This window comes from Cygnus atratus, chromosome 1, assembly GCF_013377495.2.
Source record: "Cygnus atratus isolate AKBS03 ecotype Queensland, Australia chromosome 1, CAtr_DNAZoo_HiC_assembly, whole genome shotgun sequence".
Taxonomy (NCBI): Eukaryota; Metazoa; Chordata; class Aves; order Anseriformes; family Anatidae; genus Cygnus; species Cygnus atratus.
Window position 1 is genome coordinate 140,394,325 of NC_066362.1, and position 23,765 is coordinate 140,418,089.

At 40.2% G+C, this 23,765-nt stretch overlaps 1 protein-coding gene across 1 annotated transcript in view; it reads right to left on the bottom strand.

The window, feature by feature from the left end:
* Positions 1–23,765, bottom strand: part of AFF3 (ALF transcription elongation factor 3) — a 325,853-nt gene that overhangs the window by 255,681 nt on the left and 46,407 nt on the right. The window contains exons 2-4 of the mRNA XM_050711043.1: positions 22,212–22,332; positions 16,499–16,821; positions 16,018–16,369 (exon numbers count right to left, since the gene is read on the bottom strand). Of these exons, the coding sequence (XP_050567000.1) occupies positions 16,018–16,369; positions 16,499–16,821; positions 22,212–22,332 (796 nt within the window). The remainder of the gene's footprint in view (positions 1–16,017; positions 16,370–16,498; positions 16,822–22,211; positions 22,333–23,765) is intronic.

Below are 23,765 nucleotides of genomic sequence, written 5' to 3' on the forward strand. Positions count from 1 at the left end.
AGAAAGACTGTATCTGTGTACATGAATTTTCAAAGTCTCTCTGTTAAACCCAAGATTAAACTACTGTTAGGGTGCATGGACACTGGAAAGGTATTTGGATGAATTCTTTGCATGCTTGTAAGAGATGAGAAAGTAAAAAGGTAAATCGTGAGTGCTGGTGACATGAGGCCAGTTTATACCTGTAGAGGCCCTGGTCCGTGGTACATGCAAATGCAACATACATCCATTTTGAGCTCGTCAAGATACTGTTTGGACAACCTCAGCACTGTCATTCTGACAGAGGGGAGGCATTCATACACATCTGCCTTCCCTCAAACGATTGCACAGATCTACTTATTGGTAAATGAGGAAATGAGGTCCACATGCCAGCATCACCGTGGCAAGTCATGCCTCAAAGGTTATGCTATGTAGCTACCCACATTCTCTGGGGTTTTGAACAACGTTTAAAAACAGATAATGATCTGCTAAGAAAAGTCCCAAAGTCACCAAGCTGGTCACATAATAGTTACCCCCTCAGCTGTGTAGGGATTGCTGTAGCTGGCTTGCTAACAGAGACAGCTACAGACACCCACAGGAACTCCCAGCTGGGCACCAGGGTGCATCATGGCTTGTCTCCCAGGGCAGGCTGTGGCTGCCACCAGACCTTCCCACCAGCCTTCCTTGCCACAGAGACCAGTGTACACAGCTGGGGGCTGAACAGAGATGTAGCCCCTGGCCTGGCAGTTGGCCTCCAAAACAACAGGAGCTCTGAAGCTTATTATCCTTTTCCTGGTGTTTTATCAGAAATGCTTATTTTATTGGAAATAAAACAAGCCAAAGAAAAATTGTAAATAATTTGCAATTTTCCTGTAGCTTAGGGGGAAATAATGACTGCTAAACTACTAGCTGACTTATGTGACAGGCAGCAAAGGGAAAAACATCCTAAAAATTATTGACAAAAGAAAAGGATTCAGAGAAAAAAAAAATCTTAACAAAATGCTTATGTTACTAAAAGCCAAGAAAGCAAAGGAAATTCCTCTAGAAAGTAGCCTCATGCCAATGTCAAAAGTCATGACAAACTAGAAACAAAAGAAAAACAAACAAACAAACGAAAAGGAACAAAAAAAAAGAAAAAAAAAGAAAAAAAAAGACGTAGCTTTGTGTGGTCTCTGGAGAACTGAGACGATAATTGTCAACATCTTTATCATCTGGACACAGCTATCCCAACTATGCAAAAAAGAGAGGGCCCAGTGACCCTAGACTGAAATTAGCACAAGGCCATTATGCATGTCCCCATTACTCTGTGGAACTGCTTTCTATTTTTATCTTTCAAGTAACACACGTGGGATTTTTAACACCTTGTGCCTTGAACCTCAGCCAACTGATGCCAGCCGCCAGGAGTCACCGCAGCCGGCACGGCGGTGGCACCTGTAGCCCTGCCAGCCTCCTCCGGCTCGCTGCAGGGAGCGAACTCCCTTCAGTGAGCAATTAAAATTGCAAAGTCTGACATTAGCTCTGGAGCAATTGCACGCTTTGTGAAATGGGTAAATTTTATTTAGTGAAAAAACAAAATGAAACAAAAAAAAAACATGCCACACCACTTCCAGCTTGCCAAAGTTAGAATAACTCCACCAGGAAAGGGTTGTCCAAGTTCCTGAGCAGGTTGCAGAGTATCACAGCAATTCTCTTGTCCCATATAGGTGGAAAATGAAACCAAGAAAATTCTATTACATGGCTGCCAGCTCCATGCCCAGAAAGCCAAAAGTAGGCTTGATTACGCAGGGAGGAATCAGTTTGTTCTCACATTCACAGTATGTCATACCAGTGGGAAAAAAAAAATGGCAATTAGTGTGAGCTCCACATCATTTGGTTCAGCGCAGCTTACTCAAAACAAATGTCTTCATTTATTTCCTCCCCGTGCAATGCCTCTAGCTCACACTGGTGGTTCCTGTCTCACTCTGCACAGCTGCTCTGTTTCTTTCTGCTGATCTCACAAGTGCACCCAGACAGATTCCTCCAACACCCTGCCCTTTTCTGGGACAGAAGTGTCCTCACAGCTCCAGACTGCCCTTCATTATCAGTAAAGGGAACACAGTGAGTCCTGGCTATCTTCTGTAGCTTCTTGTACCACCTTCTCCAGTGAGCGAAGCACCAAAGCACCAGCCAGCCTGTGATTTCACCTTCTCCCCCTTCTCCTCTTGTTCTCACTCTTCCTCCAAGTGTGGTCTTTGCTCACCCTATTAAGTCTTCCCCCTCCTGCCATCTATGCCATCTATGTTTTCCATCTGGGTACTTCTCTCTGCATCGTCCCTATCTCCTTCCTCCAGGTGCATTAGGTTAATTTAGTTTCCAGGTTTCTGTTAACCTTTCCTGTGCCTTTCCAGGGCTGATATACTCAATCACAGGATATGCCTCACTGTGTGCTTGTACAGCACCCTGCGTAATGAATCCTGACCTCAAGATTTTCAAAAACATTATAAGGAATTTAAGCTTCTTGCTGAATCCAATGGAAAACCACCCCACTGTATGCTTGCAGGAGAATCCTTGGGAAAGGAAGAAGACCTCACCATGCTTTGCATCCATCTTCAGTTTCCCTCTGCCCTTTGCATTTAACCCTTAATCACAGTCATGTACCTCAAAAGCCTACCTACTCCAACACAGTCAAATTTTTAACCTAAGCATATCACGGTTTAATCAACAATTTTTTTAGTGCGCACCTACTACTTGTTACTTAATCTGTGAAATACAGTTCAGAAAAAAAATCCAGCCCATAAAACCTGTTGGTGTAAAGATAAGCACTTTATTTAATATCCAATTAAATGTGGTCACTGGAGAAATCACAGCTTATGCAACTTTATCAGAAAAAGATTAATCTATTTCAGGCTTAACCCAAAATGTCATAAAAGAACTCATGAATTTAGATAGGAATCCACTTATTATCCAAAGACATTTTCCTATTGAGTAAGAGCAGCCTAAATTGCTGCCTATATTTATACTTGGTTCAATCAAATTTCTGTACTCAGTAGCTGTCATTGATTTTTAGGACAATTATCAAACAAAAATGATGAACAAACTGGAGGAACATTACAGAGTCTTTTTCAGCTCCACAGTAATCATTAGAAAATGCACAGCCTGCTCATTGATAACGGTTTAACGGCTCATGGGGTGACATCATCACATTTAAAAGATAGTCACACCCGGAAGGCAGAAGATTTTCTTTTAATAGCATTACAATTTGCCATTTTAAAGTTAATTGTATTTTGCTTGGTGTTTCAAACCACGTAGGCTGCACTCAAGTTACTTTCTTCATATTACGGGATCATGCCCAAAACCATGATTTTAAAATAAGGAGGCAAATAGTTGAATGTATTTATTTAAATTAAGCAGACTTCCTTGCCTGTCTAGAAACTGATCCTTTTCAGTTCATTAGTTGAATTTCCCACAGGGCCTGCAAAGACACATTTCATTTCTATACTGTTTGGTTTGCCTAGTTGATTTATTTAAAAAAAGAATTCTAAGTTAAAATCATTGAATAATGGGTATTTGGATTCATCTTTCCACATTAATTATTACATTTAGGAGGACAAGTATCTCACTGATAGTGCAGGAAACTTGTATAAAAACAATACGTCGCAATATCAGTAGGAGCAGCCGAGCAGCCATCAGCTGCTGGGGCACAGCACTTATGATTTCTGTCTGCCAGGTCAACCTTAGGTGAAGGGTTCAAGTGCAATGGCTGAAAATCAGTATTAGTGGTGATGTTTAATGGCCTACTTAAAATGAGTTCAGTGATCCAACCCCACTCCACTCCAATGCCTATCTATAGCCAGTGAACAGTGTAACTCAGAAGTGATTACAGCAAGTTTGCTAAACTGCGTGTTCCCCTCTACGTTGTAAATTCTTTTTCAGTCATTTAGAAATCTCAAGCTCATTTTCACAGTTGAGCATAGATGCCTATTCAGCGCAAATTTTGAGAAAAAAAGAAAAAAAGAAAAAAAGAAAAAAAAAAAAAGAGGATCACTGATGCATACAGCACCTTCCTGTCAGTGAATCACAGAATCACAGAATGGTTGTTGGGTTGATGTTGGAAGGGACTGCTGGAGATCATCTGGTCCAAGAAGACCTTGTCAAGCAGGGTCACCATGATCACATTGCGCAGGACGGCATCCATGTGGGTTTTGAATAACTCCAGAGAAGGAAATCCCACAGCCTCTCTGGGCAACCTGTTCCAGTGCTCTGTCACCCACAGAGTAACGAAGTCTTTTCTCATATTCAGCAGGAACTTCCTGTACTTCAGTTTGTGCCCATTGCCTCTTGTCCTGTTGCTGGGCACCACTGGAAAGAGTATGACCCCAAAAACCTAAGCTTCACAGAATTACAAACCTAAGCTTCACAGAATAGGTAGTGGAAGTCTATCAGGTAGACCAGCCCATGCTCTAAATACACAAAAATCTGACCTAACAAAAGCAACAATAAACTAGACTCATGGACAGACGGGAACAGGAAATGTGATCCAGAGCATTTCAAGAAAAATACATCAGAACTGTATTTGGTGTAGTTTTGGGACAGGCCTGGGTACCACATCCAGGCAGTGAAGAGTCAGAGGGTGGGAACTGCTCCCATGTGGGGTGCTGGCAAAGCTGCCAGCCCTTCTGTCACCCCGATGGCAGCAGAAGCTCCCAGAGGTGGCAGAGCTGTGTTTCAGCCCATGCCTTCCTGCTGCCCTGACCCTCTGTATTGGAGCTCACTCCCTGCATGTACAAAGTCATCACCATACAGAGCAGCTGCAGGATTTGCTCGTCCGTGAACCTTCAAAGATTTGTGGCAGGTGCTTTCTAGTTGAACTTCCTCTGTGTCAGCTCTTCATCCTGTGCTCTTTATATAGCAGCAATTAGCATATCTGAGAAATCCCCATTCAGCATGTTTTATGGTCTCTTCTCCGTGTATTGAGATAGTTCTGTAAGTTATGTGCAGGGATATGCCATAACTCCTAATGTGCAACTGTCATGAAATCACTCACCTAGATTTATTCACTTAAAAGACAGTGAAGAAACTGATTCTGAACAGGATGCTAGAAACTATAATTACCAGAGAGGAAAAATGAGTCAAGCACCTTGGACTGGTCAAGAACTCCTTTGATGCTCTAAAGGTATGTCCTGAAGCTAATAGATTAATGCAGTATAGCATTTATGAATTCAAATACCACCCTCTGCCACCGACCATTATTCTGCATTACTATTGCTGACTTTCTTCAAAGTAATAACGACGTCAAAAACAACCACAAGTATTGCATCTCTGTTTCTGGAACAAAACAAAGAGAGACTGAATAAAAAAGAACTGTCTTCCCTCAAGCAATATCTTCTTGACCACAGGAAGTTCATATAACGTAGAAAAGAAATATTCATCCCTGTCAAACCCTGATCTTGCTACTGCTGAATTCAATGGCAAAAGTCCTATTAATTTCAAATGGAGCATGATCAGTGAATAACTCAAATGGAAGTGGTAAACCATAAGTGACATAATCACTCAGGAACTGTCTCTGCCTCAAGTGACCTAAAGGGTAGGAAGAAATACAGCAAGCAACATTATTCAGACTTCAGCAAGCAGCCTTTGCTTATGCTTTTGCATAACTTTATTTTCCATTGCAGAAGTTATGGAAGAGTTTTATATGCTATGCTGTTACACAGGGAGTTGTGTTGCAGACATCCAAGGGCAGAGCCAGGATTTCAGTCTACCCATCTCTGTTCTCCTCTTTGATACTGACTTGGGGTGGCACGGGTGCCATCCGCAAAGGTGTCCCCACCCGCCTGCACCTCAGCTGACTCCTCTGCAAATGAATTTAGTATGTTCTTGTCAGAGTTGCTGTTAATGCTTATGAAGGGCTTTGAAACTCCCGAATGAGATTACAGTAGTAAAAGATGCATCGTTTTTGGTTTATTGATGAAATGTAACAGGATATTATTATAAGAAACTATAAACCTTCTGAGTGGGGAAAAAAAGTGGGGGGAAAAAAAAAACCACCAAAGAGATGGTGTGGTTACAGAACATGTGATGGTGCATGCTCTTCACAGGTACAAGAAAAAACACACAGCAACAATAAACAAACAAACAAATAGTTTTTAGGCCTTCCCAGCCATTTCTAAGCTCCTGAAAGATCTTGCACGTGGACTTTATCATAAATTATGGCTGTGATACCAGCATCAATTTTGGTGGGTTTCTCAAAGCATAACTTCATTCTTTCCTCTTCAGGCTCTGACATAATTCTTCTCTTCTCAGACCCCCCCACTCTTATGGGGCCTACATCTTTCTTGTGTCCTTTCATTCTGTATATGCTTTACTTTCCCTGCCTGCTAAACATTTGTGATTTTGTCCAAGAAAGACATTCATTATCCGCTTACGGTGGTTTTAAATTGTCCATCTCACGTTGCCCTTAGTTCTCCTTTCCATGCCCTTTGCCCAGACAGCATATTTCAGCTCCAGACTGGTACTTCCAAGAGATCAGCAATTAACCAGCTAATAAGTTTCTTTGTATCAGATGTCCCTGAAATTGTAATTAAACTGAAGAAGGCTTCTTAAAATAATGCCTAACTGCCAAACCATGGCCACTCTATATAAAATTGCTTTAGACTGTGTTTGTAATCAATAATCTTGTAGCTGTCTTCTACTTCAGGTCTAGGAGTTGGAGTAGTCACATAAATAGTCGCATAGTTCCTGCCTCTGTACTTGGATGCACAGCTTGGATGTACAGCTAGCTTTAAACAAATGCCAAATTTGATTAACAACAGATTATGCTGTTGGTGTGTGAATGCTAATAATCTCTAGCATATGCAAGAAAAAAGAAATCATCTTCAACATCATTTCAAAAAGGTTATAAAGCAGAGAGAACATTTCAAATCCCATCACTCCTTAAACAGGTATTGGGACGCAATGATAAGAGTTAACAAGAAATGCTCTTGTTTTTCATCTCTTTGTACCTATACAAGCTTCCATCACAGCCATTTGCAGTAAATAGAGGAATACAAATATCAATTTTTGGTTCTGAGAGAAAATGCTGGGTCTCTGTATTCTCAACCCTGTGGTTCACTGTCTTGAATTTCTTTGTATATTTATCTTCTGAATAAAATGTGGTGTAAAGCCACCTCACACTGGGCCTCCATATCTTAGAGAAACATGTTGGTGGAGAGGGAAGAGAGTGCGGTATACATGAGGGAATTTGGGAAAGGAAATGCTTATCCTAAACCATGTACAAAGCAAGCTCAGCCTCTCTGGCATGCTGGTTTTAACTCAAGAAATAATAAGGGTACCATATTTCAGTACATGAGATTGTTATACATAAAATACAATTAAGAGATTTGGAACTACATGAATATGTAATGTACACATTTCTTTAGAGATGCATTTTTCTCCAGACAGGCCGGTGCCTGCTTTAATTTGGAAGCTATCCATTTTCATACAAAGTTAACCAAGAGTGACAGGAAATCAGACGCCTATGTTATTTATCTTTTCTGAACTTGAAAAAAAAAAAAAAACACCAAACCAAAAAACAGCCTTCTGTTAATTACTTTTCTAGGAAGCTATTTTGTGGTGCCACAGGGATAGATCTTCCCCATTCAGAAGTGCTACGGAAATGACAACTTTACGATGTGCAGGGTGAATAAAGTATGTTACATGCAGATATTTAAGGGTATGTTTGTCTTCATTTACTGTAACAGAGTATGTGACCAACAATAAAGAATTTAACTGCTTCTGGCCTAGCTGGGTGAATTTACAACAATTACTGAAGATCTGACCTTTTTAACCTTACATATCAAATGGCACATATACGTTATTTATTTAGCTGGAATTAACAGTGATCTGTGAAGCTCTTTGTATTTTCATTTGGTCCTCCTGCTCATCAGTCATAACTGACCCCAGTGTGCATGTACAGTGATGGTAGTTTCATGCCACTCTAATTTATGAAAGAGGGGGGAAACTACAGAACAAATCCATAAAATATTTTTTCTTGTATTTTCTTTAAAAATAAATAAATAAAATAAAACACCCTACATAAACTGATCAAACAACAACAAAAAGACATTTAACTACCTTTAAATCCTTTGTGATACCTTATAGATTGCTGTGAAGACAAAGAGTAGACAGGAGTGCTCCACCTCATTATAATTATTGGAAAGGGGAATGTGAGTCCCTGCAGGAGCAATGCAGGCTTGGACTCCACACCTGACTGCACACCGACATAGTGCTCTAGTGTCGTACGATGTGAGGTCTGAGAAGCAGTGTCTAAATACTTCATTGGTAATCTGAAATCTCCCCTTGCTCTCCGCACATATCCTGCCCTCTCTAAGCACTCCTTTGCTGAGAAGCCATCAAGTAGATGGGGAGGAGATGCTCGTCTGAAACCTGGAGCTGAGGAGAGTGTCTTGTGCTTGCAGGAGTGCCATGCCACAGTGCACAGCTTCTGCAGCACGTCCAGAAAAGGACAGGTTTCTCCAACTGCTGAACACTGTCACAGACCTTAAGAGCAATCCATGCTAATGGGGCCAAAGGTGGAAAAGTGATAGCAGTGACACCTGTTTCTGGCAGGGAGGATTTTTAATTACATCCCGTTACCATCATCGTAAGTACTACTGATGGATTTAGACAAAATGTGCAATTAAAAAACGTTTTTGTCCTCCTAGAAATCTTATTTCCTTCATCAATATCTTTACTGCTTACCAAAAGGAACTGAAGAAGCAATTATACAGGGTTGTGGTCAAATTTATGCGTGCACTTTTGTATCAACTCCAGATCTGATTCATAAACCAAACCATCCTGTCTGACTGAAAAAAAAAATAATAATAATAAAAGAAAAGCAAGAGGAACACATTTTTATCACAATGAACCATATTATTATGTTTACTGAACTCTAGAAAAGCAGTTACTTGTTCATCTTTTGAAAAGATGGGAAGACCAATTTTATTGAAGGCAGGATCTCATTTATAAGGGACCCCAATGAGCTGCACAGAATATTCTTTTCAATAATTAGGAAAAAAAAAATCTTGGGAAAAACTCATGAAAAGGCAGGTGTGTACATTAAGGGATTCCCTTGACAAATGCAAGTTTACATCCAGTTTCAGGAAATTTTTCTGTGATGATAGTCATCCTAACAGTTAAAAACAATGAGGGACAACAAGAGATTCACCATAGCAACAAATGCGTAGCACACACCATATGGAAAGCAACGCATACAGAAAACTTTAGGTTTAAGTAAAACGATTCTTTATTTTCAAACTTATAGATAAGTTTAGCTAGTGCTTTCCCAGATTTAAAATAATAATAATAATAATTCAAAAGGGAAATGAAACTGCTTCACTGTTGGAAACAGTAAAACTAGAGAGCTCTAAAAGTCAAGTAAAGGTATTTAAACAACATTTTCTTTCTACAACAATGACCATGCAAGAATAACTAGAAAAATTAAGCCCAATGTGTTCAGCAAAACTGCCTGCACACACAGTTACTGTGTGCCTTCATTACTGCAGATTGCTAGAAAGGGAGAGGCTCGTATCACAATTTGAAATCTGTATGGAAAATCCATCTTTGCACATTGTGGTCTCCACTGTTTTTATTAAGACTTTCAAACACTGCTCTGTCTATTTAATACATTCTTTCTCTCCAGTCCTAGTTTGTTGAACTCTCTTACACAAAAATGGGCAGTTATGCACAGCCCTCCCACGGACTCACTAGAAGGTCTTGAATAACCTATGACTAGCAGGGATCTTTGCACCACACTGCTCTTGTTGTCCAGTTCTTCCTGTCTAACGTGGGAAAACATCCTTTATTTGTGAGGAAGGTCAGCGGTAACATTACAGGGATGAATTGAGCTGTGTCTTCTTGTAAATGCAGCTTGCTAACTCTTTCCCATGAACATCTGGGAAAGAAAACATCTACAACTGGCTCATACTTACAGTACTCGAGTGCTGTGATTGCTAACTGGCTTCTCAAGCACTGCAATTCTTCAGTAAAGTTGACAAATGGTAAAGGAGTATCAACACACTTGATTCTCTGCCTGTCTTGAGCCCAGAACGCACTTATGTCTACTAGAATGGTGCCAGAGGATTTCTGGACTTTTTTTTGCTAATACATTCAACTCATCTCTTCATTTTTTATCTAAAAGCATCCTTAACTGCTCCTCTGCTTTCACTTTTGCCTTTCTAGGTCAGAATCAAACACCCCAGGAATGAGAGAAAAAAAAAAGCCTGGATTCAACTCCTGCTTGGATCCTCCTCCTGCAGCAGCCCAACAGGCTCTGTCACAGCAGGGGGAAGACAGCACCATGCCTTTGAGGAAAGGCACTTAGTCAGATCTCCCCTAAACCCTTTTCCTTGACAATGATTCCCAGTGGGTCCAGATATATGGTATTTCCAGAGGAAGCATGCGCCGATCAGGACTATCTTCCCTGTTTAATCTACACTGGAGCTTGTGTAGTCAAATGAGATGGAGATGCACTTGTGTTTTCACATGAGAACTTTCACTTTCAATTTTAAGCATGGACCTACTTATTGTACATGCTATACAGCAAATCTCTCCTTAAAAGAATGTAATTTTGAGCAAATTGATGACACTAAGTCTGTATTTGGGAATATTTTTTTCTGACGGGGTAAGGGGGAAGAAAAGAGATGGGGTTTTTTGTTTGGTTGGTTTTGGGTTTCCGTTAATACGTGGGGAAAGAACTGATAGGAAAAAAATTGCATATTTAAAGAACACTTGCTACTGTGTATGCCAGATGCTGATAGCTATATATAGCCACTCAAACGAGAATGACTGCAGAGAGTATCTTATCCAGGCAAATAGGAATTTGCCTGAGTAAGGCCAGGGCAAAAATGAAAAAGAAAAAAAAAAGATTCAACGTTTAATCTATTTTGCATTACTTCTGCTGCAGAAGAAGTTGTGTAAGTACTCCATGAAGTGAAATAAGCACGTCCTCATGATGACCTTATCTACATTTCACATAAACGTGTTCCCAAATTTAACAGAACAAAATCTATCTTTTTTACCATTAGACCGCTAGTCATTCTTGAATGCAACCTCGATTTTCTTACTCCATAACCCTTACAGAAGTAAGCAAAGGAGAGTAGATAAGGCTTCTTCAATGTAATAATAAAAATCAGTATGCAGCCCACAAGATGAAATTCAGAAACAGAGCTCAGATGTAAAGAACATGATTTACCATCTTAGGTTTTTCTTATTGTCTCACTTGTAACAAAATTGCAGAAATAAAAGGCACATGCTTTTCCTGTTTCCTTTCCTTTATACATTTCTTTTCCCTTCTATTCAATACAGTGGGTTTTTACCTACAGCAATACAATTCCTAAGTAGTTCAAAATGTGAAATATCAGTGCTTGAGATGACAAGCTATCATTTATACAGAGCAGTATGATAATTTTGGAAGGACAGGGAGGTTGGGTATGGATTCTAATTAACACTGATGAACCTGGTTCCTAAAGATTAAATTCCCAAAGGAGTAACTGATACCTTTCTACACACAGGTCTATCCAAGTTACTCTCATTAAAACAATTAAAAAAGAATTATAAGCTTCAGTCTGTGTCAAGATATTGAAGGCTTTCCAAAACTGATTAAAAATATTAAATGAGGTATTGAACTACATTAAAAATCAACCTTTTTCATGTATTTGAAAAGTAATGGTCTATAATTTGTATCCAAGTGCATTTATTTCTAGTGAATAATAATTGTATTGCAGCCAACTTTGTGCCCTGTTTCTCTGAAAACCTCAAGGGATGTACAGAAGACAATTTTGTATCCTGCTGAAGACTCACACATGCTGTGTGACATTGCTTCTTATTCTTCAGTTCTTATATGAGGTTTAACTTTGCTTCATTTTGTGTTTATTTTTCCACTGATTGCTCCTTCAAACTGATAAACACAAATGAAAGTGCATAACTATTAGATATACTGATAGATTCTGGAAAGTACCATAAGCTAGATGCAAGTGCGTGGAAATGTGTGAATGCTTTGAAAGTGGACTTGCAGATCAGAGCTTTATAACAATATATTCTTGTTTCCTTGTTTTCTCTGTCTGTGGAAGCTGGAGCTGCCTGTAGCCATGTGATGTTCAAAATAAAACCAAAATGATTATCACTACATCTGCCCTTTAAAAGAAAATCTAGCCTGCAGGAGTTGAGAAAATGGTTATTTCTTACCATTCACCTCTCTACTTGGTCAAACAAAACTAGGCTGTTAGACAGAGAGCTAGGACTATAAAAATGGCCCAGAAGGTTTTGACAAGTGGCACGAAGTCCTGCTGGAGATGAGTTCCTAATGGTGTATCCACACAATCTCTACTGTAACCAACACTGTTTAACATCTTCATTAATGGCCTGGATAATAGGGCAGAGCATACCCTCAGCAAGTTTGCAGGTAATATAAAACTGGGAAAAGTGGTTTCAGGCATCATTCTGCCATCCAGACAGTCCAAAAGTAGTTGCAGGTGTCATGTTGCCATCCAGAGGAACCTCGACAGGCTGGAGAAATGAACTAAAAGGAACTTCATGAAGTTCAACATGAAGAAATGTAAAATTCTGAATATAGGGGGGAAAAACTCCATACAGCAGTACAGGCTGGGGTCTGACTAGATGAACAGAAGAAGACCTGGAGGCCACATCTGAAGTGCTGGGGCCAGTTCTGAGCTTCCCAGTACATGAAAGATATGGACCTACTGGAGTGAGTCCAGTGCAGTGCGACAAAGATGATTACAGGAGCATCTCTCAGTCAAGGAAAGGCTGAGAGAGTTGGAACTATTCAACCCAGAGAAGAGAAGGCTCAAGGGGCTAGGGCTGGGGAAACTCAGCAATATAAACACTTATCTGATGGGAGGCAACGGAGGAGAGGGAGCAAGACTCTTAGTAGTGGCCACTGACAGGGCAAGATGCAATGGGCATGAACTAAAAGACATGAAATTCCATCTGAACACAAGAATATACTTGTTTACTGTGAGGGAAATCAAATACTGGCACAAGTTGCCCAGAGAGGTTTTGGGGTTTCCATCTGTGAAGATGTTCAAAACCCAACTGGACATGGTCACAGGCAGCCTGCTCTAGCTGACTGTTTCAGCAGGGAGATTGGCCTAGTGAATCTCAAGAGGTCACTTCCAACCTCAACCACTTGGTCATTCTATGACTCCTTTAAAGACCTTGTTGCTGCCTACACTAAGCCCCCAGAGCGTAGTAAGTGCCTTACGATTTCAGACATATACCTTTTATTTTAGCATATATCAAGTTTCTTTCCACTATATCCCATCACCATGTTGTTTGCTCCTCTCTTTCTTCCCATATTCTCCTGGCTGCCCTCAGGCAGATTTCTGCCACTCATTTCCATTTCCATATAGCTTTCCAGACACTGTCCTAGCCTGTTTGTCAGCCTGTTTCCCTTCATGATCATCCTATATTGCATCTCTACTCTTCTGGCTATTCCATGGCCTCTAGGGATACATGGTCTTTTCTGGCCATCACCTTTAGACCCATCCTGAACAAGAGAAACTTATTCTTGCCTGCACAGGTTCACAAAAGTGTGACAGCTTTTGTGCTGAGAGCAGTTTAAAACTTCTGCCCCTAATGAGGAACAGTGGCCATTTGATGTAGAGAAGAAGTTTTATGAGTTTGAAAGCAGAAAATAAAATAATAAAATAAATAAATAAATAAACAAACAACATGGAAATTCTTACAAAATGGTATTAGGAGATGTATGATAAAAATAACAAGAATGGAAAAATGTTTTGAAACAAAAAGAAGTATGATTGAAAATTAAAGGGAGGGTGGATTAGGCAACAAAAACATTTCAGTCTTGGTCAATACTTCTCCCTGTAGCAATAACAGTGGGTTACCAATTTCATCTTGTGTCACTTAGGATGGAAAATGTTAGAACAAAGAAAATGTCAGGATAAAGGAAAAAAAAAAGTTGCACACTTTTATCACCAGGACTTTCAGCCCTTAAATATGAAATCTAAACATTGTCTTTCACTAGCTCAAGATTCAAATTCCAACAACACCCATAGTATCTACTATTTTATTCTGAACAATATGTCCATCATTTTTATGATCACTTAACCTCTTTTTTAACCTACCAGACAGTGTTTTTGTCTACCTCCTTCAACTTCAGCTAAATTTTTATATTATGTTATCAAATACTGTTTCAAAAATACTGCATCCCACAAAATCTGTGAGAAATTGGTGAGGACTTAGTAGCTACGCTGTAGTCCATGCTCTCCTACCACATCCTACATTGCCATCAGTATCTAAGCAAGTTAGTTTAAAGCAATGTCAAATATGTCTATATGTCTAGAAACTGCAGTATAATTTATCTTTATGCATCATTATGGATCACATACAACAAGTGAAAGCTTTCTTTCCTACTGAGGTAGGCAACTCTGGAATGCAAATGGTAAATCCTGAATTTCAGACATGCAAATGATTGCCTATCAAAACCCCTTTCCAAACTGGTCCCTAGGGTATTGCATATATGTAAAGAGGGAAATTTGAAAGATTCAGACAATTGCCACAGGCTTCTTTAATTCTAACAATACTTCTCACTTGCAGATAGAAGTACAAGTCTGAAGGAGGAAATAATAGCTAAATGGATATTAGTATATGCCATTACCTGATCTATCTGCACAATTACAGCAATATATAAATGCTAAATTTGCTTATCAAATTTAGCTTAAGAGCCTAAAAACAACCACTTTTCAGGAATAATACATCACTTCAGAGTTGTTTGGAACTGACTGAACTTAAACTTAGAGGAAAAAAAAAACACATAGGTATAATGCCTACAGGAGCTGAGAGAAGTAATTGCTTCCAGAGAAACTTCCTAAACAAAACTGAAGGGGGAATACAACAGTCAACTCCATTTCTGAAAAACAGGCATTAAAAGGCCAGAGAACTTCACTGAAAATGAGAGTTTTCCCCTCCTTTAACAACACCAGAAACAGAAATATTAAGCCTAAAAACAACTCAAGGCACACCACAGCTGTCAAATAAGAGTAAATCAGTATCTCTGCTTTGAGACCGTCCCAGTGATTCAGCCAAATAGAATCATTTACTCCAATAAATACTATAAATTGTTTAAGTCATGGTAGCTCTATCAGTTCGCAAAAGAGGATGTGACCATCTTTGTACTGACTTACAAGGCTCTTAATACATCCCCAAAAGAAATCATCCTTCATTCTGCCAAAATCAACCATTTCCTCCCCATTCAAAAAACTCAAAACCAGAAAATCACAGATTATACAAGCAATAAATGTGGTGTCCCATTGAGGTCAATGGAATATGAAATAAATGAACGTAAAATAATTCCAAGCAGTTATCATCATAATCTACTGCTGATAACAGAATCATTGTGTAGAAGTTTTTTAGACATGTTCTCATCTTTGTAGCAAGACTGGTTTTCTACAGATTGTGGTTTTAGGAAGAAAATCCCAGTCTTCTTAGAAATTTGTTTGAAACAGAAACAGATGCAATGAACTAAAAGGAGAGTCTCATGGCTACATTTTCATCTATTCTGTAGCTCTCATATTGTTATGTAGTTTATTTAGATTGTAAAACTACTTTGTTATCACTGAGGATAGCAAAACTATTTCTTATCACAACCACTTCATTTAATCTTTGCCAAAGAGAAAAAAGTCAACTAAATATGAACAGTTCAACGTAACACACAAGCCTAGCAAAAAGAAAAATTAAAAATATCCAGACTTTATATGTGGACATTCAGGAAAAAAATGTCAGTGAATGTATACTATTAGAAAATGTGCCACTGTAGGAGGTGTTACAATCCTAAAGACAGTGAGCATTTTGCTGTTGAGATATCTTTACATTACTGTGAGGCTGCTATTTGCAATATAGTATGTCAATGTCAGAAAAGTAAAAGAAAATTTAAACGTGCAAGCTAAGACTTTAAAAATGTGTGAAGAGACAGATGCAGCTTGCAGTTCTAAGCTTCCATTCATCCATCTACTCAAGATGGGATGTCATAAAAAGCACCAAAACACATACCTCTTCTTGCTTAGGAATGCTGAACTTTGCTATCTTTGACTTGGTCCTGGCCGAATCAGGCTTGTTAGAAGGCACTCCCCTGTACGACTTGGTTGTCTCTGCCGGTAACTTCAGCTTTGGAGACTCATCAGGGGCCTGATCTTGACCATCCATTGGCCTTACATAAGCAGTTGGTTTCTGCTGAACCAGACTGGGCTTCGAAGCAAGAGACGGTGGGAAGTTTTGGACACAGTGCCCGCTGCTGTGCTTTGAGGGCCTCTCTTGCGTTTGAGCTCCTCCTTCTGTGTTACAACTTAGCTTTGCAGGCTGCGGTACTCTGTTGGTGTTGTCACCTAGCGTGGCCCTCAGTGAGCTTTGCTGAGCAGCGTTGGAGGAGGAGGAGGAGGAAGTGGGACTGGATGCATAGCGTTTTAGTTTCTCCAGACTGGATTTTTGGTTTGCCAGTTTGAAGTCGCCCTTGTGTGACTCCAGCGAGTGGTGCCCATGTTTGCTGGCTCTCTGCTGGCCCTCTGAAGTGGCATTGTGCCCAGCCTTCTGCCAACCCATCGTGGTGCTTTTGCTCTGCTGCGTGGGTAGAGCTGCTGGTGTGGAAGAAGAAGTGCTGGAAATAGAGGGAAGAGGTGGTGGTCTTGAGTCTGCAATAAGATGTTCATCGGGCTTGGGGAGAGATGCCTGAGGAACCCCAGGTTTGGGAACCCCAACAAGATGGCTCTGGTTTGATCGGTCAGTTAACAAGTCTTTCATTTCATCATAGTTGCCCAGGGTATTCTGGATGCGATTTGATAGCTCATCCCCCTTGTTGGTCTGCAAAACAAAAAGTTCCGCACTAGTCAGCTTAAGACAAACAAAATTCCCTGCTTGCTTCTGCTGAAATCCTTACTGAAGTAGCACTTCCTTATTCAGCAGCAGCGTTGAGGGATGAAATCGAAAATCCTTATTGTCTCTGAAGACACTTGTCAACATCTTAAATCTACCCTGAACTGGAAAAGCTATAAAGGGCCTTAGAGTATATAAAAAAAGAAATCTATCACTGGTATCATGCTGTAGTTAAAATATATTACCTGGAAACTAGAAAATTTATTATTGCAACTACACAGAATGGTTTGGATTAAATCTGACCATGATAAAACTTTTCCTATAGCCCGGTGCAGGCTCTCCCTCAGCCATGAATGAAAATATTGCATTCTTGATTTCCTTCTCTGCCTGCTTAAGTTTCCACATTGCAGCTGGGAAGCCACACAAGGCCCAGTGTAAGTGTTGAATGAACTCCCCAGTCTAAGCCAGCCAAACACTGTGAGGTGACTTGAAGACAGGTCATGGGATGATGGGAAAACTTTAGATCATTACGTCCCTTCTTTGAAAGTACTCTGCTGAGATGCTTACTCCAGGGCACTCTCCTCTTTGAAAAAAAAAAAAAAAAAAAAAAAAGAGAAGAACTCCCCAGATTCTTCACAATGCTCAGTGGTTGCAGGAGGGACATAGCCAACATTTCTCTGCTTTAAGATTAATCATTGTTTTTGAAACCACCCATTTGCTTCCTGACTAAAGAGGCAGAAACTCCACAAAGAAATATAACAAGTGAAGGAAAAATACTGAGAAAGGTTGAAAAATATTTCTTTAAAAAGCCGCTGCAAGCAAAAGTGTGTATCATTAGCTTTACTGCAGTGAATATTTTTCTGAACCCTGCCAAGAATCAGTTGTGTGATGTTCTTTGCTTTACATTTTCAGAGGAAGACATTAATGAGCTGGTGGTGTTCTCCTTTCTCTCTTCCAGACATGGAGCCTGGATGGGGAAACACCCATTGGTTTCAGAAGGCCAAGAAGATCTTGAGATGGATCTTGGTTTAAGAGGGAATCAGTATCTTGGAGAAAGAAGGGGGTAAAGGAAGGGGAGAAGACCCCCTTAAAATTATATAAAAATATGAAGGACGTAGTGGCAATACCAGTGACTCTGGAAATGTGGAGGTGTTTTATTTTTTAAGACTTCCAATAAAATTGAATCACTCAGAAAAACTGTAAGAGAAAAGGACTGAAACTCCTTTTGTTCAAAATCTTCTTTAAAGGGTTTTTGAAAAAGAAACTAAGTCCAAGCAAAAATGCCTTGTAAATGTTGACAGTAGAAGAAATAGTCTTGTGTTGCTTGCAACTTGTTCCCCCAAGTTTCAGGGACAGTACCTTGTAACTACTGAAAATATATGGCTAGCTTTCTGATATGCATGTAACAATGTTGTCTAACAGAGCTGAATATACCGCAATAATATATGTTGAAGGGAAGGAGGAAGGGAAAAGCTCAGTAATGTTGCATCTGAAACATTGCTTTGCAAACTTGCGGTAAGATGGATCAGCTTCTATAGCCTGATGTTCTCTCTGCATATGCAGCTGTTGTTGTCACAAGGACAGTAATCTGCTACAAAAAGAATTATGAACCATTAATTCACAGACAGCAAGTGGCTTAAGAAGGTGATGTTTCTCCACTTTACAAGAACCACATTGGTGTCCCGGAGAAAAGGTTATTATGAAAGGGGCTTCAAAAGCAGGAAGCATCACATACATCTAAAAAGAAAGTGCTGCAGATGCAATGAGTTGTCTAGTTCACAGCTTTAACTGGGGTAGAAAGCATGTTTAACTCAGGCAGATTAAGAGGCACAGAAGGCATTTACGTGGGAGTGCTTGGCTGGTATTGAGGCAAAAAAAAAAATAAAAAGATCAGCTGACAATGGAGATCCTGGGCCGCTTGGAGGACAGATTCATGGCTACCTGGAGTTAGGCTGATTGATCTTGAAGATGGCTGGACATACGTATATGTGTCTCCTGGGGTCAATGAAATGGTTTCTACACTTAGGCATCTCCTTGACCAGCAGAATTATTTTCTTGAAAACACAGAGATGTTTCCTTTACCGAGTGGATCCCTTCTGCATTTCCAGTGGATCCTCCAACTTCTGTAGACACCTTGCAGAGAGATGCATTTCCATCTTTCCTCAAGGGATGGAGATCTGCCTTTGGGCCTGTGCCCAGCCTGTGCCTCAGGTTTCCTCGCATTCCAGAAGTATGTCAACAAGGACCACAGAATGGAATAGGGTCCCTGATACAGCTTGTCGGTCAGCTCTCTATCCAGCTGCCTCTCAGTCTATGGATGTAAGAGAATTTTATGTCTAAGTTTTGCCCCAGGAAGCCCAACTTCCCTAAGAGAAGGTCCATTCTTTCTGATTGCTGCTTTTTGAATGGGAAAAAATAAAGACCTAATTGCAGATTATCTGTAGACCACCACTAGCCCAGAGAAGTTAGTAGATTTTCTTCTATATGGATATGATATGTATGTCATACAGAGATGCATCTTATTGATAGATGCCAGATAACCACAATAATTGCAGCAAACAGATTGAATGCTTGTATCATTGCATGGGCTGTCAACTGGTTGGTGTTGTTTATTCCTTCTGGATAAACTGGGGACATCCTGAGGTGAGATTCTGTGCTGAGCTGAGCACGTCTGGAAGAGCTGACCTGCATTCTCCCAGGGAAAAAAGCTGGGATCTGATGTAACTTCTTATGAGCTTTAGATGTTAAAGTTTGTCCTGTTATTTGCTCTGAAATACTGCTGGCTTTATTTAACCATACACATAGGGAAAACATAATCACAAAATGAGTAAGTGGGAAAAGAATTCTATGCAAACATTTCTAACTTACATTATTCTGCTAAGTAAGATGTATCCATATATTTGAAGACCTGCAGGATCCAACCCTTCTAAAAATAAACCTGATGGTTGCATGGAAGGCCATCAGATTTTTTTCTTGATAAAAACCCTGATATGGTTAATGAGGCAAAGTATTCTGTCCAGAAAATATCCAGAATGAAATTCCTACTTTTTTACCTCCCGTAAAACACATTTCTAGTAAAACACACTGGATTTCCTGTAATCCTTCATAGAGGGTTGCTATGGATACTTTGAAATGAAGAGGATAAGGGGCAACCCAAAGAGTCAGGATTTTTCAGAAAATCTGATGTTTCAGGAGTAGTGAGACAAGTCAAGGTGAGAGAAGACAAGATTTAAGAGATTTTCAGTCTGTCTTTGATTTTCAGATATGACCTTCTGAATGGCAAATCCTCTGGCTTTAGCTCATGTTTCTCAAGCTGTGCAGAGGAATACTGAATTTGATCAGAGCTTGCAGTGAATGTCTGCTGTAGCTTCATTCCCCTGTGGAAACACCTAAAACTTGTACACGGTCTTTAAATAAGTTAAGAGTCGGTTTCAGCTTTGCTTTTACAGAAAGGTTTCTTCTTCTGTCTCTCTCTACAATAAGATAAAAATGATGAAGGCACAGCTCTGCATCAGCACACTGAGAGCTCATAAATGCTTACATGATGTCAGACAGCCCAATAGGTCTGTTGCCAGTGTGGACATGACATGCAGAGTATCCCACTGCTGAAGTTTTGGTGTCCAGTGCTGTCAGAATGACTGTTCTTCCCAAGCAGCTGTGACTGTCATGCCAGAAGAGCAGTGGGCAATTTATACAGCTGTCCTGTGCTTTGCCTTTCTCAGTGTTTCCTTGACTAAGTCAGCTGTAGGATGTATCTCTGCAGCACTTTTTCTACAGGCTAGTCCAAAATAGAGCCTTAGCGCTTGAGAATGAGAAGTATGGATGGAACCTTTATTTTGACCTCCTCATGGGATACCCACTAAGTATCCTCACTGCTTCTAGAGAACGCAATGAATTTCTGTCCACTCCCATTACAGTGGATGGAATTATACTGTGGTTGCACACAGATGCCTTCAAACATCATAACTCAGAAGCTACTGATGTGTCCATGATACATGAAGTCTGTGGCAGTAACTGGGACACAGGTAATAATCAAAGTGTGCAAAATATTTTAGCACAAACAAACAAACAAAAAACACAGTATCAGGGACCCAGAAAAAAGACAGGCCCTTTTTTTCTGAGGGGTCTATTTTGGACCTACCAAATGGAAAATTATTAGTCCCTGTTGCAGCAGAGCCCTCCCTAAATGCCGAGACAGCTAACTTTAGTTTTTCAGGCATTTTTCCATGTATTAGCCCTTGATTGGTCTCACAGTAGACTTTTTCAAGTGGAGCCGTAAGGAGGAGTTCAAGACATTTCCCATGATTTCTAAATGTCTTTGTAATGAATCTGAAATTCGGGCAGCTGGAGGTCAGCTTCAAGGCAGACAGAGCTGTCTTCTATCAAGAGACATGGTTTGAAAGTGGTAGATCTTTCTTTTTTATTAGGGACTAGAAACAGCAACAATCTGGAAGGAATAGCAAGTTAAAAGCTGACCCTGGGACATGGGCAGAAACACGAAAGCACTGAAGTCAGGTGCAGGAGCCAAATGCCAGGTCCTAAATGGGATTCTTGGAAAGAGGCACTAAAGCACCCAAAGCACCAAGGACAAGTGAAGCAGCATGGAGGGGAAAGGCTTCACAACATGGTGGATTTAACAGCAGCTTGGGCATTACTGGAAGGTCACAACAGAAAATGCATGACATTGCTCTGATGCACACAGGCAAAGTCATGGGTTATCTAGGGGAGAGGAGCAGCCTCCACGGGATGCTGCTCTCTGGTCTACCCTTCACAAGGACTTGATTGGAAGCTTCTGGAGACAGCAGTTAGGTGCAGAGGATCCTGCTTGACCCTCCTAACAGGAGATGGGGAGAGATAGTGTTGCCTCATCGCATTACTGTTTCCACGAGGGATAAAACAAGGAGTTGAGTTACTTCTGCCTTTGCGGAGGGCAAAACATGCCTAGCAGACAAATGTTGTTAGGAATGCTTATAGGAAAAAAAAAAAAAAAAAGATATTTCATCACATTAACCTTGGCCAGAGCATAATGTTTACTGTATGGCTTGTCCTTCACACACAATTCTAACGCAATTACTTTCTCCTAAGTGTAGCAGAAACAGGGCACCATCACCTTCACCTCCTAGTTTTAATGCCACCTCAAATATTGCTAGGATATTTCTTGTTTATTTCATTCTCATGTGCTGCTGAACACTGTAAGAAGCTAATATAAGAAAAATCTGATTCTCAATGAACCATAAATGTTCTATGCAAATTTTGCAAGGCTGGCACTTGTGGGAGGTTGCTGAGACCTGGACAATGCCTTCTGCAGGCTGTGATTTTATACTGTCAAATATAAATAAATAAATAAATAAAGAGCCACCCAGACGGGAAGCATCTACCTTGTATGGTTCACTGAAGAGGGAGTAACTTGTGTTAAATGTGCCATCCTCCTGCTGGGCCTCCTGATTTCTCCTTTCCCATTCTTTCCTGCGCAGCACGTTTCTATCCGGCTCATAGACACTGCAGCAAAAAGTGGAATAGATTTTTTTAGAGTTAAAAATTAGCGGGCAACATATAAACCACTGTGAATTTAAAAGTGAAGAGCTCTGTTTTGCAGACAGATGGCGAAAATAAGCAAGAACATGAATCAGACGAATGCCAGTCCAAGCAGGCTGGGGAGGCTCAGGTCTCTGGGAATGCTGATGCTTTCTTCACACAGAGAATAGATAATTAAATTCTTGCAGAAGAATAAAAAAGAAATCGCAGGGCAGGATCTAGTCTGTGCAGAACTTCTCTGCTTGAAACGTGACAAAGGAAATATCTAAGCAACTTTGACAAAGACTGAAAGTACTCTTAAGGCAGATGGTAATTACAGCTATGAGTAAATAGAAATTATGAACATATTTCCACTTATGACATATCCTCTGAGTGTTGTATGAGAATGCTCCTTTTTTTACATGGATGTGTTTCTGTAGTGATTCTTTCATTAACTAGCTCCCTAAAGAGCTGTTAAAACTACATGCTGTAGTGGTTTCCACAGTTAGGCTGCTTCTTCTGATCTCTGTTAATCAGCCAAGTCGTGAAACTACTGCTGAAACAATTCTTCTTTCTGATGGATTTGACACTATCACAACTTTAGAGCACGAATAAATGAATACTGGCATGATATGGTATGTATGGCTGGTAGAGTGTAGCTGGAGAGGAAATAAAATCACTGCACTACACAACAGTATTAATTTTTAGAAATGAATTAGTCTGGCTCCAATACAGACACACAAAAAAGATATAACTTTTTTTTCTTTTTCTTTTTTTTTTCCCCCCCACAGAATTCTGGTATAATGCATGACATCATAAACCAGAGAAACCTTTCCCTAAATTTCCTCAGAATAACACAGGTTTAGACATTTCGTCCTGTCATTCTCGTCACAAAGGAAACCAAGGCATCCAATGAGGTTTACATGCTATTTCAGTACAACGCGCCGAGTGCGCCGATTGCCTAGTTTGCCTAGCTCAGCTAATGCCTTTCTTCTGGCACTGTAAATCTGTAAAGAAGAAATATATATTAATGTCATGTAAGTGCACCATGTGTTAATAAAAAAAAAATGTTGCCTTGCTAACCACTTCCCAGTTTGCAAAACATATGTTGCATTGGCTACCCACGTGATGTTACCTAGCGTGCCTCAGGCAAGGCTGCAAAAAGGCCAACAGCTATCTGATTCTAATTCAAGACTTGAGAGAGCTGAAAATACATCGGATATTTTAGACACTAGTAGGATTTAAAAACAATGCCTTAGCAGTCAACAAACGAACACAAAACCTTATGTTTACTTGTAAATGCTGCTAACCCCTCCTGGACTCCTTCTGCCCTAACAAATAGGTTTCACACGAGGACTTAGGAGGTAGGATCAGACCAGCTCCTGGTGGGCTCTCAGGTAACCCTCCTGATAGCCAGC